General features: G+C 41.7%; 1 protein-coding gene across 2 annotated transcripts in view; it reads left to right on the top strand.

The window, feature by feature from the left end:
* The window catches only part of FBN1 (fibrillin 1), a 153,437-nt gene that overhangs the window by 122,115 nt on the left and 12,030 nt on the right, over positions 1 to 19,292 (top strand). For both annotated transcript variants that reach the window (XM_054168756.1, XM_054168757.1), the window contains 15 exons: positions 1,389 to 1,514; positions 2,570 to 2,692; positions 5,577 to 5,702; positions 6,455 to 6,571; positions 6,978 to 7,106; positions 7,335 to 7,454; positions 7,927 to 8,052; positions 11,361 to 11,510; positions 13,983 to 14,048; positions 14,767 to 14,883; positions 15,219 to 15,338; positions 16,768 to 16,890; positions 17,304 to 17,435; positions 18,019 to 18,144; positions 18,662 to 18,868. In XM_054168756.1, the coding sequence (XP_054024731.1) occupies positions 1,389 to 1,514; positions 2,570 to 2,692; positions 5,577 to 5,702; positions 6,455 to 6,571; positions 6,978 to 7,106; positions 7,335 to 7,454; positions 7,927 to 8,052; positions 11,361 to 11,510; positions 13,983 to 14,048; positions 14,767 to 14,883; positions 15,219 to 15,338; positions 16,768 to 16,890; positions 17,304 to 17,435; positions 18,019 to 18,144; positions 18,662 to 18,868 (1,908 nt within the window). The remainder of the gene's footprint in view (positions 1 to 1,388; positions 1,515 to 2,569; positions 2,693 to 5,576; positions 5,703 to 6,454; positions 6,572 to 6,977; positions 7,107 to 7,334; positions 7,455 to 7,926; positions 8,053 to 11,360; positions 11,511 to 13,982; positions 14,049 to 14,766; positions 14,884 to 15,218; positions 15,339 to 16,767; positions 16,891 to 17,303; positions 17,436 to 18,018; positions 18,145 to 18,661; positions 18,869 to 19,292) is intronic.

The raw sequence follows: 19,292 nt of genomic DNA on the forward strand, positions 1-19,292 counted from the left end.
GCATTAGCCCAAATTGTTGCTGAGTCTACTCATGCCAGTTGGGCCTTTGTTTATGCTGACATGTGAAGGCAATGGCTGCATCTGCAGCATGTGAGATGTGTGCCAGGAGCATTGGAGTGCTCTGTCTGCCCTGCCATAGCGTAGAGCAATGGACATTCAGAAGCCAAGTGAAACAGATGGGCCATGCAGCACTGGCCACCAGTGCATACCAGTGCATGCTGCCCACATAGCTCTGTGCTGTACAAATTGCAGGCTCTCCCTGCTGCTTTGGGATCATAGCAGATCTCTTGCTATGTTATTGCACTCTAGCTGTGCTTTTGTGCAGAAGTTACCTGCATCCTTTATATCTGCAGGCAGAGGAATAAGGTAGCACACACTCTGAGAGAGAATTACTCTGGTTACAGTCCTTATGTGATGCTACTCTTCTGCTTGGATTGAAGTTTTGTATATTTTCTCCAGGTGGTTGTTTCAGAGACAGAGTAGTACTAATTTTACTCATCCCTTATCAGAGGATTCAGAATTACAGAATCTAATGTAGGAAATTAAGGGTTTGCTCTAGCAGCAAAATAAAATAAATTTTAAAACCCCAAAACCCTATGATGTGGTGGAAATTTATGTATTAGATGACTGTTTCCTACCATATTCTCTGTCTTTTGTACATCAGAGCATGTGGCAGTTTTTACTGAAGGGAGAGGCTTTGGAGGATTCACTCAACTCTTTCATGTTAATCAGAATATTAAAGATGTACAGCTTAAGGACCCAGTAGGCAAGACATATAGTTGTAATAGCAGCCGGGGTTTTTTTCTGCCAAAATCCGTTACTTAACCCAGGTGTATATAGAGCCCTGGCAAAACCTTGGCTGCCTGGCTTGATCAATCTAATTAATAGCATGTTGGCAGCACTTCAGATGTTACCTGGTATTGGCACTTCCAAACTGTTACATAAAAACATGAAAGTCCTTTCAGATTAACAAGGGTAAACCAGCTCCAAACTGATTCTGACAAGTGCTCGGTCAGAATTCAGTCATGCTCTACTGTGTTGAACCAAAGACAGTTGCGGTCTCGCTGTTTGGCCTTTCCCAATAACTCCATGGTCACAGTTAGGAAGATGAGGAGATTCATCAGGGCTGTGGGTGGGAGATGTGAGGAAGGATATGTGCTACACTCTGCATCGTTCCTGTGTGGCAGGATGTATCTTCACTGCAGTGAAGAGTCAGAAGCTGAGGAAATACCTGTATTTCTGCAGTTTGGAATGACTTGCTGTCTGCTGCAGTTGGGAACATTCTGATGCTTGCATTATGCTTTTGATAGTTCTCTTAAGGACATACTACGTAGCAGATTTAATATGAAATGCTGTTGACAAGTATTTAAAAAAATGTATTCTTGCAGATATTGATGAATGCAGAGAGATTCCTGGAGTCTGTGAAAATGGGATCTGTATAAACATGGTTGGTAGCTTCCGATGCGAGTGTCCTGTGGGTTTCTTCTACAACGACAAGCTCCTGATCTGTGAAGGTAGAGTGCTGAGCTCGCTCAGAAAAACAGGATCTCACCAGCTGGCAATTCAGACACTGGCAAATCTGATATACTTGCGGGGCATCCTTAATGAGGGGAAAATGCTGGTACCAGTGTAATAAGCCTATGTTAATTTGGACATTTTGAAATCCTTTGCATAGAAAACCAGCGGATTTTCCATCAGACATCTAAAGCCTTGAAGGAGCATGAGTCAGCAGTCATGGGAAGAACCACTGGTTTTCACATTTCACAGTAAAGCCAAAAAGTGAAGAGTAGTCTTGAGTAAGATCATGAGCACAACGGTTTTTATTTCCAAGACACTTTTTTCTAATGGAACAAAGGTTTCTGTAAATGATATAAACACATGATAATTTTTTCCAATTTAAACATTTACTAGTACTGTATTAGTCATTTTATTGGAGAAACTGAAGACAGCAATACGAATTGCTGTCATTCTCTGTGGTTGTGATTGCTGACAACATGGGTGCTGCAAGCAAGGCATTGAGAACTTCCAAGTCGAAGCATCTTCTATATGCTGCTTCTAACCGAAACACAGTTACATTTCTAGGAAAATAAAGTTCTCTTTTGGCAGCAGCTTGAGTAAGGAAAATTGGTCACAGTTTTTTTGCCTAAAATTGTGTAGTGGTGTTTACATTGAAAGCTACAACTGTCCAGCAGCGATCATCACATTCAGTTATGATAAGGGGAGATTCTTGTAGTCTCCACTGGAGCTCTACGGTGACAGAGCACCTTATTTATTCCAAAACCTGCCCAAGTTAAGTGTTGCAACAAGCCTTCCATGGGCCCTCCATCACCTTCAGAAAACCACTATATAAATTGTCCAATTAGGACTTAGTTTTACAGATGGAGCATGTGGGTTTGGGGTCATTTCAGGAAGATACCTAAATGTGACCAAATATCTACTTCCACCAATGTGTTTTCTTATTTTCAGAATTAGAAATTTCTGTAACTCTTTACACTAAAACCAAAGTGATTTTAATGTCTTTCTAGTTCCAGCTTATCATAACAATCAAATTCCCTTTTTGTATTGACAGATATTGATGAATGCCAAAATGGGCCAGTGTGTCAGCAGAATGCAGAATGTGTCAACACTGCTGGTAGCTACCGCTGTGACTGTAAACCTGGCTACAGGTTCACGTCAACCGGCCGCTGCACTGGTGAGTGCTGCTGGTTTGTTTAGGTGAGGGTCTGCAGAAAGTGGTAGTAAAGTCTAAAGAAGTATAAAAAGGCTTATCCCCTCTTCAGGAAGATGGTGTACCAGGAGATGATCTAAGCTCCAAGACCCCTCCTCTTAGAGTCTTTTAGGGCATCCCATAAACATTCTGGAAATGCCCAGAAGACTTAAACGCCCATCTTGCAGAAGCATAAATGAGAGTTAACTACCTGAGTAGGTGATTGCCTTCTACTTTATCCCACCAATTGCACACATTTTTCTTCAGCCCATGTCATGTCTAGGGTGGGAAGACAATTGATTCACTGCCTTTTGATGAACTATTTTGTGACAGTAAAATTTCAGATGCAGTCCTGACAGAAACCTTCCTCTGTGTAAATTCTTTGATTTTCCTTGTGATTTCCTAAATGTGTTTTAGGCAATTGATTTGCCACTTTTGTTTTTCACCAATAACTCCTTACTTCCTGGAGTGTTTGCTGATAAGGTGAACTTACCTGCTTGGCCATATGCAATAACTAACTTTAAAACTTATTGTTAACCTTCCTAACTTTTATGTGAATTTGAACAGGCCTCCGAAAGTTATTTTAAAATGTTTACTGAGAGGGCCTGTGGTTCTCTAACCTGTTTGAGTTTTCTTACAATATCATAGCCCAGGGAGGCAGTCATGTTATCTTGATTGCTTGAAGAATTGCAGAGATTTTAAAGTCTGCTAGGGGCCAAGCAGTTCTAAATATTATATACATTGAACAAATTAATAATCACAAGGGAAACGGGCAATATTTTCCTTGGGTTTTTGCTTCTGAGTACATGAATTTTAGGAAGTGTACTTTTCCCTGCAGCACAGTTTTTCATTGTTTCATGTGACACTTAAGGGAAAAGGGTGTAGGAGCAACCAGAACACTACTATGAGAACTGAAACCTTGTTTTCTTAAGCTATGCAGTGGCACATGTAAATATTCAATATGTTCCTAATGTAATTGTTGTTGTTATGGGTTCGTTACAGCAGTACAGGAAGAGCCAGGGAAGGTTCTGATATGGGTTACAATACTAAACATAAATTGGCACAAACAGCAATACTTCCCTCTATTTTGCTCTTATTTTAGTTTTGTGAAAATAAAGTTACACAATTAGAGCCAAAATAAAAGTGGTTGATAAAATACTTGATCCAGCAAAGGAAGGAAATTGCCAACAGCTCTGCTGAGAGCAGAGTGCTAAGCACCTTGCAGGATTGGATCAGTTGTGCTGCTGCATGGAAAATGATCACACCTCAGTAGTTCATATGCAGTTGAATCACAACCACTGGTACTACAGCATTTATCTTACTATTAAAATGTTACTCTTCTGGTGCTATCTGTTGTGGTCTAATGAATAATCTTTCGTATAAACTAATTTTTGCCACTTAAGACAATTCTGACTTCCAGTTCTTTGGAAAGTCACAATGTTCTTTTTTTACCCTAAAAGAAGTGACTTTTCCCTGGGACTTTTATTCACTGTTCATTTGCCCACAGGACCACCAAAGATAGCCATAGTTTGTTTCTGTTCTCCTGAGCTACAAAGATGAAGAGTTCTGAAGACAGCATGCTACCCAGCATTGGTTTTTGTCTGTCTCCTTTTGAGTCTTAATTAGCAGCAATATCATTAATAACATTAGAGTTATTAGTGGCCCCAGATGATGGACACTAATCCTGAGCACGGTCCATGTGCCACATGACTGTAGAGAATAGGCAAGAGAGGCAGAAAAATGGGACTTAGTACTTGAAGTCCTCTACTGTTGGGAACAATTTGACTTAATTTTGCAATGGGCTGTGGACAGTTTGTTAAGAAACTGCATCTGCTTTACTTAGATTGTAACAGAAAATTACTGAAGGCTAAAATGTAATGAATTCTGATACAAGCTTATGGCAGCACCTCAGGTCTCATATTTTGGGACTGCAGCAGACAAGACGCCAGGAAGTATACTGAATCAAAACAGCTCTTGTTGGTGATGAGGTCAGCAGAAAGACCTAATTTGATTCATGTTTCTGACTTGTCATGGAAAAAAATGTGCTGGACAGCAATCATTTTGTTCTCTTAACATTTTGTTTCATTTGCAATTGATAGAAGCCTGGATTCTACTCGAAAGCATTCATAAGAAGGGTAGCAGGAAGCTAGGATAATAGATGCCCTGCTAGTGTAAGGCAGGGTATCACATGCTGGCAGGATCGTGTTCCCCACCTCTCTCCACAGAATTACTCAGCTGAGTGTTTGCTGCTGTTGGCAAAGTATTTTCTGGCTCCCTACACAGTAACTCTTCTTGCTGTTTGAGCTGTGTCTGGTTTGCAGGATCATCACATTGTGTGAGGCATGGATGCTAGAACACATATGTAGACACATACCCATTTTCTCTCTGCACAATGAGTAGATAAATCTGTAGCACATTTTATCTCTGTCTTAGTGAGGAAAAGTGCGGGATACATCTCCCTTTCTCTTTTGCAACCCATTGCTTTCATGAGAAAGATACAAACTGTTGTTTATACATGGCTTCCATGTCTGCTACAGACAATGTAGAGGGAAATCTCCCTATATAATTTCATGTCATTAATTCTACTTGTCAAAGCCACAGTGATACACTTTCCTTCCAGCAAGAATTTGTGTTTGGTAAATATTTTTGCACCGAATGTTTTGCAGTTCCACAAATGTTGAAGAAGTTGATTTACAAGCACATAGCTCCTGTTCTGAGATTTGAGTAATGTTTTCATAATTAATAAATTAAACTCCCTGTTTTAAATTAGAGCCATGCATTGGATTCTAGTGCCATGGTTGCTGTGAATGCATCTTTCCAGCCCTGTGATTTAGAGGCTTTCCCTTTCACTGTGCCTCTTTGTTTTCAGATCGAAATGAGTGTCAAGAAATTCCCAATATCTGCAGCCATGGGCAGTGTATTGACACCGTTGGAAGTTTCTACTGTGTTTGTCACAATGGATTCAAGACCAATGATGACAGAACAATGTGTGTGGGTAAGTATGTCAAATTAAGCTGTACTTGGGTTTCCCCTACAACAGTTATTAAGTCTGTCCTTTCCATCTTAAGGAGCTGCTTTGCAGGAGCCATTTACCACCAGGCAAAGGTGCAAAAACAGCATAGCTGGCAGCTAAGGATTATAGGAGGCTGGTAATGAAGAACATCTCATTACAGCAGAGCAAACCTTTAAAAATACTTATCCTGCTAATGCTTCCATTTTTCAGGAAAAGGTTCCATTCTTCTTGGAATTTTCTGAAGCATCTTGTCTCGTTTATTCCTTTAGGCAAGAAATTTAATAGATGAATACAGCAATGCAACAATTGTATACAGACAGCTTCTTAACAGAGTAAGGGAAGTCTAGATTTCTTGCCAGAAAAGTGCCCTTTCCAGAAACAGAGTTGTCTTCATAAAGGAGGAAATTCTGTATTTAACTCACTCACAGCTGTTAGTGTAGCATCTGTCTGAGCAAGATGAGATTTTGGAATGCTTGTGATCAAGGATAGCTTAGATTTGCTTTGAAAAGAATGGGATAGGAACCATTAAGATAAATGATTGTTGAACTCTTGATTGTACTTGTAGATTTTAATGTCAAATATATAAACCTGTATTAAATCTTCTTTTGGGGAAGGTTTCTTCCTTCTGTTCCCTCTGTTGACAGTGGATTATTTCTCTTGTCTATGGGACAGCTACAAACTTTTCTTTTCCCCATCAGTGATTCAAATGCTACGTGCTTGACTTTTCCTTGTAGATATTAATGAGTGTGAGAGAGACGCCTGTGGCAATGGAACCTGCAGAAACACCATTGGCTCTTTCAACTGCCGCTGCAATTTGGGGTTCATCCTCTCACACAACAATGACTGCATAGGTAAGAGGAGCTGAGACTAGTTACATGTCTCTAATTTCTACTTCTAATGAAAGTACCATTAGTATCATCTGTTGTATTGAATAAAATTGCACCTTGCATGATCAGTGATTAAAGGCAAACCCCAGGTTCTTCAGTCTGAAAAGACCTTTTTGATTATGCAGTGCTCACTTTTCTGTAGCCTTTTTAGTGTTTGCATGTGATATATACCATTCCTTTTTTTCCATTCTTGCTTTGACAATTTTATTACATAGACCAGTAATAGTATTTCTCCTCTGCTTGCTTTTGAAGCAGGACATTATTTGCATTATTATCAGTTACTGTGCTGATATAGAAACAGAAATCTCACCTAGCCAATTTCACTTGTTTCAGGTATTTCTTATACATCTTTCAATGTTATTTTTCTTAGATGTGGATGAGTGTGCAAGTGGAAATGGAATGCTCTGCAGGAATGGTCAGTGTGTGAACACAATTGGGTCCTTCCAGTGTCTTTGCAATGATGGCTATGAGGTGGCTCTGGATGGAAGGACTTGTGTCGGTGAGTGCTTTCTTTTATGGTAGGAAATGACCAGATAATCATAGTAAGATCAGAGAGAACTGCCCTACTGTCATCATAATACCTAGCAGAAGAAAACAATGACAAGGGACAAGAAGAGGACTCTTTCCCTGCTCCTGGGAGGTTTGACCATCAGTTTAATGGAATCAAAATTTATGTTGATTTATAAAAAGCAAATATCTCAAATAAATTGTCTTTCTTTTCTTTTAGATATCAATGAGTGTGCATTGGAACCTGGAAAATGCTCACCAGGCACATGTCAGAACTTGGATGGATCATTCAGATGTATCTGTCCTCCTGGATATGTCCTGCAGAATGACAAATGTGAAGGTATCTACGGAATAATTCTTCTTTTATCCTTTTACTAGCTACTCGCAGTTGTTACCACTTTCATCTGCATCTAAACATGAGTAATGTTTAGTCATCTGTGGCAGAGTACAGCTCTGAACTGTAGCCACAAGTAAATCATTTCCCAGAAAACTTCTCACCAACTTTTGTTGGAACCAGAACTACCTGATCTGATCCCAAGAAGAATCTAATCCCTAATGTTTGTTCGAGGGTATGTTATTAAGGTTTGCCCACTGCAAAAGGAGTTAAAATGTAACCCTACATTTTACCTCAGGATTTCTTGGTCCTCTTTCTGTCTGTCCATCTTTGTTTGACCTTTTTTTTTCCCTTCCTTTCTTCTTTTTCCCTTTCAAATCCATTGGGTATCAGCGATAATGTAAGGTTACCTTTTACACAGTAGGACTGCCCGTGTAAACATTTTTATTTCTCATCTCTTTAATTACTTTTCTTACAGACATCGATGAGTGTGTGGAGCAGCCAGAAATTTGTGCCCTGGGCACCTGCAGCAACACTCCAGGCAGTTTCAAATGTCTATGTCCAGAAGGCTTTGTGTTGTCTTCCACAGGAAGGCGATGCCAAGGTAAGTTCATTCCTGTTTTCTGGCATTTCAGAATTTGTTTGCTGTTTTATAAGATCCTTATTAATTGCCTGTTTCTAATATAACAAAGAGACTCTGGACTTGGAGAGTGTTTTTCACAAGGAAAACATGATAATTCTGTAGTTGGGGCCAGGTTCTGTCTTGCTGTAACATCTGTTTGTCATTAAAAAGAACACTGCAATAAAAGAGGCAAAGATAATGTTAAATGCACCAGGTTAAGTGAGGAAATTACATTGCCCTGCAGCCCTTTATTTCACCCCTGGAAGAAATATTGAGGCTACCTGGACTCTGTACAGACTGTGACATGTCTGACACAGGTGGAGCGTGAGCACAGGCAGGAGACTACTACAATGCACTGCTAAAAACAGCTTTTCCAAGATTAAAGCCGTTCTTAGCACTTACCAAATACATCATAGCACTTGTTATGTGCTATTCTTCTCCCCAGATGTGTGGGTGGAAACAAGATCGATGGGAAAATTTTGTAAGCAGTGTTGTGTGGACAATAAGCCCCCATCTGCTTAGTAAAGTCTCAAGTGTTTCTTGGCTTCTAGATTACCACATACACTGTTCAAAGCCTCAAAACATGGGCACTAAGCCAGAGATGAGATTCTAAAAGCTGAACATCTAGTAATGAAAAGCCACAGGTTACTTTATGCTGTGGATAAAAGATACATACATCAGATTAGGGAGGGAGTTGTTTTAAAGACTTTGACAACGTGAAATAGGTGCATCGTTAAATGTCCTGTATGCAATGTGCACAGTGGGAACCACTGATGAGGAAAAACCTTTATAAGGACCTTTGCAGTTATGCTTGGCACAGAATGGTGATGCTTGTTGACACTGTAGTGTGTTCTTCACTTCACAGTGGGCTAAATGAAACTGTGGTTTTGGTAAAAATTAATCCAACCTGCAGTAAACCTTCATCCAAGTCTTCAAACCACCATGCAGTTTGGCACAGTTACTTCAGTCAACCTCAAGAAAGCAGAATGGCTGGTTTAGCTGTGCTTTAGTAGCTTGTATAAATGAGGTTTCTACAGTCTGAGGATGTTGTTTTCTTGAGGTAATGACAAAACAAAAATTGCATACACACTTCCCCCAGGAAATTAATTTTAAAAAATGGTAGCCTTTCTTTGTGGAAACAGGCCATGGTTTCACACGTATTGTCAGAGGAAAATGCACACTTGTGTGTATGAACTTTAAGTGGGCCTCTCTCCATCCCTTGTAGAAGACTTCTGATTTTTTCCATGTATCTCAGGCCAAGCGAAGTTTAGTTTAAAGCTTCCCATTACCCAGGACTTCTGCAGAATCTGGCCATTGCCCGGCATTGATGCTGCAGCCAGAAAACTGAATGAGCAGCTGCTTCCATCATTGCCCTGTTGCTGTGCCCCTGCCAACGCAGGTTGCTGCCAGCTCTCTCTCTGCTGGGTGCATGTGGTCTGTGATCTCAGCTCTGCTCCTGGTTACCCAGCCTAAGGGAGTAAAATACAGTGCTTCTGGGCCAGTTCTCTTTGTTTGTGTGTATTTTGGGGAAGAATGAGGAAGGAAAGTGTTATTGAAAATTGCCTCTCATTTAACACTGAACAATATTATCATTGCGAGTTGATTAAAATCTCTTGAATCGAGTGATTCTTACTAAGAATGAAACATAAATGAATTAAGACAATATTCAGTTTTTACAAAGCAGAGTGAGGGCAAAGCTACAGCTCTTCCATCTCTGCTGGACAAGAGAATAGAATACATACATAGAATACATAGAATAAACCAGGTTGGAAGAGACCTTCAAGATCATCGCGTCCAACCCATCAACCAATCCAACTCCGCCCAAGCAACTAACCCACAGCACCAAGTACCCCGTCAAGTCTTCTCCTAAAAACCTCCAGTGATGGTGACTCCACCACCTCCCCAGGCAGCCCATTCCAATGTGCAATCACTCTTTCTGTATAGAACTTTTTTCTAACATCCAGCCTGTATCTCCCCTGGCGCAGCCTGAGACTGTGTCCTCTTGTTCTGATACTGCTTGCCTGGGAGAAGAGACCAACATCCGTCTGTCTACAACCTCCCTTCAGGTAGTTGTAGAGAGTAATAAGGTCACCCCTCAGTCTCCTCTTCTCCAGGCTAAGCAACCCCAGCTCCCTCAGCCTCTCCTCGTAGGGCTTATGTTCCAAACCCCTCACCAACTTTGTTGCTCTTCTCTGGACTCGTTCCAGCAAGTCAACATCCTTCCTAAACTGAGGGGCCCAGAACTGGACACAGTACTCGAGGTGCGGCCTAACCAGTGCAGTGTACAGGGGCAGAATGACCTCCCTGCTCCTGCTGGCCACACTGTTCCTGATGCAGGCCAGGATGCCATTGGCCCTCTTAGCTGCCTGGGCACACTGCAGGCTCATGTTCAGTCTACCGTCGACCAGCACCCCCAGGTCCCTCTCAGCCTGACTGCTCTCCAGCCACTCTGACCCCAGCCTGTAGCTCTGCATGGGGTTGCTGTGGCCAATGTGCAGAACCCGGCACTTGGATGTGTCAAATCTCATGCCGTTGGACTCTGCCCATCTGCCCAGCCTGTCGAGGTCCCTCTGCAGAGCCTCTCTACCCTCCAGCAGATCAACTCCTGCGCCCAGCTTGGTGTCGTCAGCAAATTTACTGATGATGGACTCGATGCCCTCGTCCAGATCATCAATAAAGATGTTAAAGAGCAAGGGGCCCAGTACTGATCCCTGGGGCACACCACTGGTGACTGGCTGCCAGCTGGATGTGGCACCATTCACTACCACTCTCTGGGCTCGGCCCTCCAGCCAGTTCCTAACCCATCTCAGTGTGCTCCCATCCAAGCCATGGGCTGACAGCTTGGCCAGGAGTTTGCTATGGGGAACGGTGTCAAAGGCCTTGCTGAGGTCCAGGTAGACTACATCCACAGGCCTCCCCACATCCACCAGGCGGGTCACCTGATCATAGAAGGAGATCAGGTTGGTCAGGCAGGACCTGCCCTTCCTAAACCCATGCTGGCTGGGCCTGATCCCTTGGCCATCCTCTAAGTGTTGCGTGATTGCACTCAGGATGACCTGTTCTCCATGACTGAAGTGGGACACTCTCCCATAGCTTTCTGTCACTGGGGTAGGGAGCTCCCCCTCCTCTTCAGGGCTTCCCCAGTCGGAAACAGTAACAGTCCTTCTTGATAGGTGAGAGTTCAGCGGTTTCTTGGGGGTGTCCCCTATAATTTTGCAGTTAACATCTCTAAGTGAAAATTGTGTCAAAAGTCATCCTGACTGCTCATACTAATTTTTTTCTCTCCACAGATCTGAGAGTAAGTTACTGCTTTACCAAATTTGAAGACGGAAAATGTTCCGTGCCGAAGTCCCGAAACCACTCCAAACAAGAGTGTTGCTGTGCCTTAAAGGGTCAGGGATGGGGAGATCCCTGTGAGCTCTGCCCAGAGGAAGCAGATGGTGAGTTCTTGAATAAGTCACCTTATTATCCCGATAGCCTCTTGGAACTGAAAGAAGACTGGGATTCTTACAAGAAGGAATTAGGAAAAATAATCTTCCACAGGTGTTCAAACCTAAGATTGTCATTGCTCTCTGCAAAGCGATGCCACTGCAGTCCCAAACAACTTGCACAGTCCACTCTGAAGCATAATCCTTGTTTGTTTGTAGGTTTGTTAGTGTGATTGGGTGCTGAATGTTTTGCTTTGGAGGCATTACAGACTGGAAGTGGAACGTAGTAAGCAGGTCCTTGATAAGCTCTGAGTGGAAATACTTATAAGACACAAATGGAATTCATTGAATTGTAAATAAGTATAGGAGGGGATGCCATAAATATGAAATGTACTTTTAAAAAACCAAACCAATCAAAATCACCTTTCAGATTTTGTGACTACATTTTGTTATTTAAAAGAATCTGAATCTGCCATCTCAGTGATACGAATGACTTGCAAAAATAGCAAGGAATGACAAGACACAGGCCTTGATGAAGGAAAGCCTCCCTGCACTGCTGCTGAAGAAACACTTTCCTTTGTTAGTACCCTTTATAAGACTGAGTAACCAGGCACCAAGCAAGTTAACAGGCCTTTGTACTATTGTGCTGCATGTCACTGAATGGACTTTAATTCGTGCTGACAGATGAGGTTAACAGCCTTAGTGGTTTCAGCAATACATTGATACAGTTCATTTTGTTAATAAGTCATGTAGATGCTTTGCAGACAGTTCTCACAAAAGCCAAGGGATGAAAAGTGAATCAAATGTGCCAGCTGCAATGTTCCTCCTAGGCTGAGCATGTTTCATTACATTGCCCAGGAGCCTTTGAAACAAAGTCAGTGGGAAAGGCCTGGTATACATTGCAGCATTTCCTTGAAGTGTCAGCACATATGTTTTTTGCAGGCCAAACTTTACCCAAAGGATGATATCAAGGCCAGTTTTCTCATCTTTTAAAAAAGAAAAATCTTTAAGTTGTCAGTCTGGGTAATTAATATCTCAGCATGTCATGGACAGTGGAATTGTTTCTTTATTTAAAGAAAACAACCCACTTAGTTGTTGTTTCACACATGTTCTCCACTGCCCTCTGAATGCAGCTGAAGCACGTATGCCACCTCAGCCCCTTGAAGGCCTGAGCAGCACACAGGTATTGATTGTGTGGTCAAGCTGCACAGGGCTGCGTGTACTACTTGAAGCCTACCAGTGTGCCAGACACTGCTGCTTTTAGTGCAAGTGTGCATCTGCCTTTAGGTCTGTTTTGTTCAACCTCAGCAAAGATAAGCTACTGAAAATGGAACAGTTGTTATGTCTATGACTGTAGTGTACTGTTGGAACTGGAAACCTCTTTGCAACTTACTGAATTTGCAGAAAACAAAGCAAAATCTTGTCAAGGGTTCTGTGATGTTCTGAGCATGGTTAGTAGAGAATATACTCAGCAGTGTCTTTAAATGGTTTGAATTACAGTCCTCAGTCCATCCATCTGCTTGTGATACAGATTAAAGGGAAGTGATGGAAGATCAGTTTCAGTTGCAGGACTTTTTTGTGTGTGTTAGACTCAAAGCTGGAGGAGTTTCTAAAGCTGAAGAGCCTTTATGATTGCACACATGCTTACTGCTTTCTGGTCCACTAGAGTGGAAATTTAAGATTTCTTATTTATTATAATGCCACAAATGGGCTGTGCAGGGAGGTGGTGGAAGCCCCATCCCTGCATGTTTTTAAGGCCAGGCTGGATGTGGCTCTGGGAAGCCTGATCTAGTGGACGGTGTCCCTCCCCATGGCAGGGGAATTGGAACTAGATGATCCTAGGGGTCCCTTGCAGCCCTCACAGTTCTGTGATTCTGTGAATATATGAGGTGATTTGCACAGGTAAACAAGTCCATGCTTTTTGCAAAAAGCAGAGAATGACTTGTTCTCAAATGACTTACATCATCTTTAGTCATCAAAAAACACTCAGAAGACTTTGTGGATTTAGAAACTTGAGTGGTGATTATACTCTAAACTGAGACCAGAAATTTTACTCTGTTACTTACTCTGTAGCTAGAGGTTGGCATGCTTTAAGGAGCTACTGCCTGGTGATTACAGATTAGATTGGGCCTTCAGAAGGTGTTGGAAGTCTTTCATTTACAATAGAAAAGAGTAACTACAGCAACTAGTACTGATACTTCTAAAATGGAAATAACTCTGTTAGTTTGCTCCTTAAGTTAAATATTGCAAATTATTCACAGGATCTTGCACATACACATGTCAGATGAAATGTAAAGCCAGCATGTAGTTTTTACATAAATGTAAGATAAAATGACAAGTCTGTACATTCTCAAACTGTATTTCTGGAGCTGAACATGAGGATAAATTGCTGTCAGTGGTTACTTCTGTCGCTCATGAGTATTGCTGATCACAAAGATGGAATTTGACATATGGTCTGACTTACATCTTTGTTTTTTCCTATAGAGGCTTTCAGGCAGATTTGTCCATTTGGAATTGGCATCCTTGTTGGACCTGGTGATGCAAGACTGGGTAGGTGCTTGCACTGCGTGATGCTGTTGTTGCAGGAGTATCAATTTTCTACCCATAAGCCATGCTCCTTCTCAGCTGAGAATAACCCCTCTGCAGCTATTTCCAAAAGCCATGAATTGTAGAAACTTCTATGCATTTTTTGATGTATTTGTACTGATTTGAAATTCATGCATGAATACCTTTTGTATCAGAAATCAGACTTCTTTTAGAATAGCATATTGGGCTTCTTAATTTCTGTCGAGCAGACTAGGGTCTGTTGAATGGATCACATAGCATACCTGCATTTTCTTATGCAGTGTATGTGGCCTGTTTACAGTAAATGGTTTTAATCCTCCAGAAGTGCACACCACAGTTTCCCACATCCCTTCGGTACATTCTGTTCTCTCCCAAGACAAACAGCACTTCAGCTTTGTTGGCAAAAGTTTTCACTTCAGGAGCGCTGGATGACTACTGCTTTTCATATCTGCTCCTCTCCCTGTAGCCCCAGTTGGAGAGGGTTTTTATCTGACATTTAGAATCAGTTTCTCTTCTGCATTCTGAAGCTGGCCTGCAACACAAATTCTCTGCCCACATCATAATATATGAAAAGTCAAATATTAGATTTATTTTTTGTGACCTTGGGAATATTTCTTGTCAGAGCAGCGCTTGTTCTTTGAGGAAAGTCTAAAAGCAAGTGAAATGAGTTGCACTTACTGTGTTATTTGTCTTTCTGATTAAGATGTGGATGAGTGCCTTGATCCAGATAACTGTAAATTTGGGCAGTGTATCAACACAGATGGGTCTTTCCGCTGCGAATGTCCGTATGGTTACATCCTAGAAGGAGCTCAATGTGTGGGTAAGTACAGCTGTTTCACCTTCCCTTTATATAATCTCCTGCGTTAAGGGGTAATGAGGTTGCATAATTATAACATCATGGACTCTGCATTCCCACGGGTGCTTAAAACCTGCCAGGGCAATCTGCTCCAAGTTGTTCCTGCTCTGACTGAATGTTTGACCTGGATAACCTCTAGCAATCCCAAATTATGCTAAGAGACTTTGACTCAGTCACTTAAGAGAATTCTTGGATTTTCTGGGTTTTGTATCTTTTTGGCTGTACATCAGCAGTATAGATTTTATACCCTTTTAGTTGAGTATGACCATGTATTCTTGCCTTGATTTAACTGCTTACAGATACAGATGAATGTGCTGTTGGAAACCCGTGTGGAAATGGAACTTGCAGGAATGTGGTGGGAGGCTTTGAATGCACTTGTGTTGAGGGATTTGAGCCTGGACCAATGATGACCTGTGAAGGTGAGACTCCCACCTGTTAAGGACTGTTGTGTGCTGAAACGGTTTCCTGGTTTTGGAATGGACTGGGGAGAGTAAATCAGTGTAAAAACCAACCAACCAAAAACTAGACATTTGGAACAATGTATCTTTATCTGAGGAGGATGCTGGGATATGGTTGCCCCAGTCCTTGAGTGAAGAGTCACTGTGGATGGTGAAAATACAACTTAGAATGTGCTTAGATTTGCTAGGGAAGAGACCGAGAATCAACCAGAAAATATAAATGCAGTACTAGACAATTACCATGTTACCCTAGGTTGTATATTTTTCATGGTTTAGTCTCTCATTTCAAAAGTAAAAATGAGAAAATGCATAAATAGGGGAGGAATAAGAAAGATCAGAGTTCTAGAAGGGACATGCCAAAATTTAATTAATTTGGACTTTTTCAATGTGGAAGATGTGGTAGAAGACTTACATCATTTAAATCTATAAAGCCACAAGTGTTAAAGGTACCATAAATGGGGGGAATGTGCTAAGACAAACCAAAGCCATCATTTTAATATGCATAGTGCTTACTTTGGTTGTGGGAGTCTTTGCTGCAGAGTATTACTGAGGCCACAAGTATAAACTGACACAGAAATAGACTGTACAAATTCATTGGGAGATCCACCAGTAGAAATTAAGCTCGATAGTTCAGTTGTGGCTTTTGGCTGTGCAAGCCCTTAAACTGAAAGGCTGTGTCCTGTTACAAGCAGAGAAAGGAGAATGGCCTAGGACATCCTGACACTCTCTTTTGACCTGACATGGCTGTTCTGAAATTATCTGCAGCAGTCTGTTTGCACGCCCGTAAGAGAGAATGCTTCTGCTCTTGCTTCAGCTTGCATTAGTGTTATGTACAGTTAGAACTTCACTCACTTCCCTGTGGCATTTGGGTTGAAGCTTGAATGGCAGAGGAGGAGTTAGCAGAATGCATAAACATCATTAAGTAGCAGTAATTAGTCTGAGTAGCCCAGAGTGTAAGCAAATGCACTTCAAAGCACTGTTTCTCGTAAGGTGGTGGTTTTACGGAATTCAGTTTGCGAAGAAGCTCAATTAATGTATCTAGAGTTTAAAAATAACCAGCCACAAATACTGAGCCTAGATGTGGAAAAGATGCAGTTTTAACTGTGACAGTGTTTCAGCAGCATGGATCTGGAAATTATTTCCATTGGCCGCTTGCCGTTGATGATACTGAAACTTCAGGTAGCTGTGCAAAGATCCTGCCGTGCCTGGTGCCTGCCGCTGTACACACATCCATGACGAGTGGAGCCATGAGTCCCCAACTATTAAAATTTAGCCCTTGGTAAATGGGGATCTGTGAGATTGCCCATACCTAAACCTGTGCGCTCAAGCCTGCTGAGTGTTACAAAAGCATGTTTCATTTCCCCTGTGGTCTTTGTTGTTCCAAATCCAGACGTCAACGAGTGCGTTCAGAACCCTCTGCTCTGTGCTTTCCGCTGCGTGAACACTTATGGATCCTACGAATGCAAGTGCCCCGCGGGGTATGTTCTGCGGGAGGACCAGAGAATGTGCAGAGGTAAAGCTCCTACCAGGCTCTCATGGTTAAGAGAGAATGATTTCAAGTTCTGCAGGCGCAGAGGTCTGACTCACTGCACTACTGAGCCAAAGTTCTAGTCCCAGGAAGTAACTGAGTCAGAAAGAATTTGGGATGAAATTCTATGGTTTCCATCATGCAGTTGATTGTATCAGCCCTGTCCTGCTCCTAAACATATATCTACATAAAGTGAGGTCATATCAGATGATATGGCTTTGTCTTGCCCTGAAAAGGGGCACTCGGGAGAAATCAGTTTCCTCTGGGCTAGTATATCTTATGATTAGTGTAGCACAATAGAAGTTTGATTACAATTGAAATTATTCCAAAGTAAGAATTTACTATTGTGAATTTCTAGGATCATCTCTATGTACTGAAGTCTAAACCTTGTGTTTTAGATCAGAATGAGTGTGAAGAAGGAATTCATGACTGTGACTCAAAACAGATGGAATGTAAAAACCTAATTGGCACCTATATGTGTATCTGTGGACCAGGTTATCAGCGCAGACCGGATGGGGAAGGCTGTATAGGTAAGTGACACTGAAGTGTTGAAGCTGTAGTAGCTCCAAGTTCCTCAGTAGAGCTGCATATTTTGGATTTATTGAAATATAAAGGAGCTCAGGGAAAGAATTACACAGCTACCTGTGTAATGGATCTACCAGTGCCATACACACTGTTGCTGCTCAAGTGTGCACGCACATGGGCAGTGAGTAGAGAAACGATGTAGCTGTGGCTTTACAGTCACTTTGTATTGCTGCTGCTGAGTGCTCTGTATCAGGAAGTGGAGGATTGGGCCCATTGCTCTAAGCTCATTTGTCCGTGTTAGCATGGATGAGAGTAGATCTGAATTGGTTTTAAACTTCAGATGGCATTCAGAAGTGCAGCTGTAACTCTGAAAATTTTGGGGAAAAACAGTGTGGAATACATTGAGAGAAAAATGTAGTAACAAAACACATGGTACTGAAAATTGCGTGAAAGAGCATTCCTGTTTTAAAAATAATGTGCAGGTTTAACCAGGCAGAATGTACAGCTTAAGAACGCCATACAAGCATCTATAATCTGCACTAATCCAACAATGGACTTGATTTTTGTTGCATCATTTGAAATACACAGATGAAAATGAATGCCAGACCAAACCTGGGATCTGCGAGAACGGCCGTTGTCTAAACACAGTGGGAAGTTACAGATGTGAATGCAATGAGGGATTCACTGTCAGTGATGCCCAGAATGAGTGCCTTGGTAAGTCACACATAGACACTCTAATGAGCTATCACTTTGATAGCAGAAATTGTGGTTGAAATTAAACTTAGCAATGTGTAGTGAGTGCAGAGGCCCTTGAATTTACATGCCATCAGTCAGGGGCCTTTGTAAGTAGGTGCCCTCCTGCAAGTTCCTTCTGTTTATGTTTACCGTATGCCTGCTTCAGTCAGTCTGATTGGGTGAACTTAATGACTGATGGTTTCAGTCAGCAGGGAATTGCTCGGCCTTTTCTTTGGTCCTGATTTCAAGCCAGTCATTCTTCTCTGGGTTCAGATAGAAACATCTATTTTTAGAGGTGTAGCATAACTTAGCTTCCACCTTTTGCTACATCATAGTCTCTTCCTTACTGTCGATAATCTTTCACTCTCTGTTCCACAGTCCCAGGGTGAAGTGTGCCCTTTCTTTTATATTTCTGACTAAATTCCTAAGGTCTCATGACCATGTTCTGGAGGTCATCACTATTAGGATTCTCTGTGATGCATAATTTGTCTTCCAGACAACAGGGAGGGCTACTGCTTCACTGAAGTCTTACAAAGTATGTGTCAAATCGGATCAAGCAACAGGAACTCTGTCACCAAGTCTGAATGCTGTTGTGATGGTGGCCGAGGCTGGGGACAAAACTGTGAGATCTGCCCCTTCCCAGGAACTGTGGCCTTCAAGAAACTTTGTCCTCATGGCCGAGGATACATGTCTAATGGAGCAGGTACTGGCTTGTCTGTTAAAGCCTCTCTTAAACAATGCTAAATTAAGTAGTAAATGATAAACTGTCCTTTTGCATATTTGCACACGGTGGGATACTAAATATTTTGTATCTCAGTTGAAATTTTCTGAGAGTTTTTATGTTGAGAAAGTTTGTGGAAGGAGGGAACACAGCCGAAGGCCCTGGATGAGGCGGCACCCTTCCCACCTTGGCAGACACTTATTTTGTATGCTGGTTGATTGACAAGCATTTGAATAGCAGTTTGCACTCTCCCTTATGACTGTATTGTAGGTATGGATTAAGACCTATTTATGTACATGAAAGCTGTGTTTGATTTATGGAGACTAATATATAATCAGGTCCAGTTGTTCACTCCCACTTAATACTTCTCCTTAATCTGTGCAATATTTCGTTATTTCATGTCATT

Source organism: Dryobates pubescens, chromosome 17, assembly GCF_014839835.1.
Source record: "Dryobates pubescens isolate bDryPub1 chromosome 17, bDryPub1.pri, whole genome shotgun sequence".
Lineage (NCBI taxonomy): Eukaryota > Metazoa > Chordata > Aves > Piciformes > Picidae > Dryobates > Dryobates pubescens.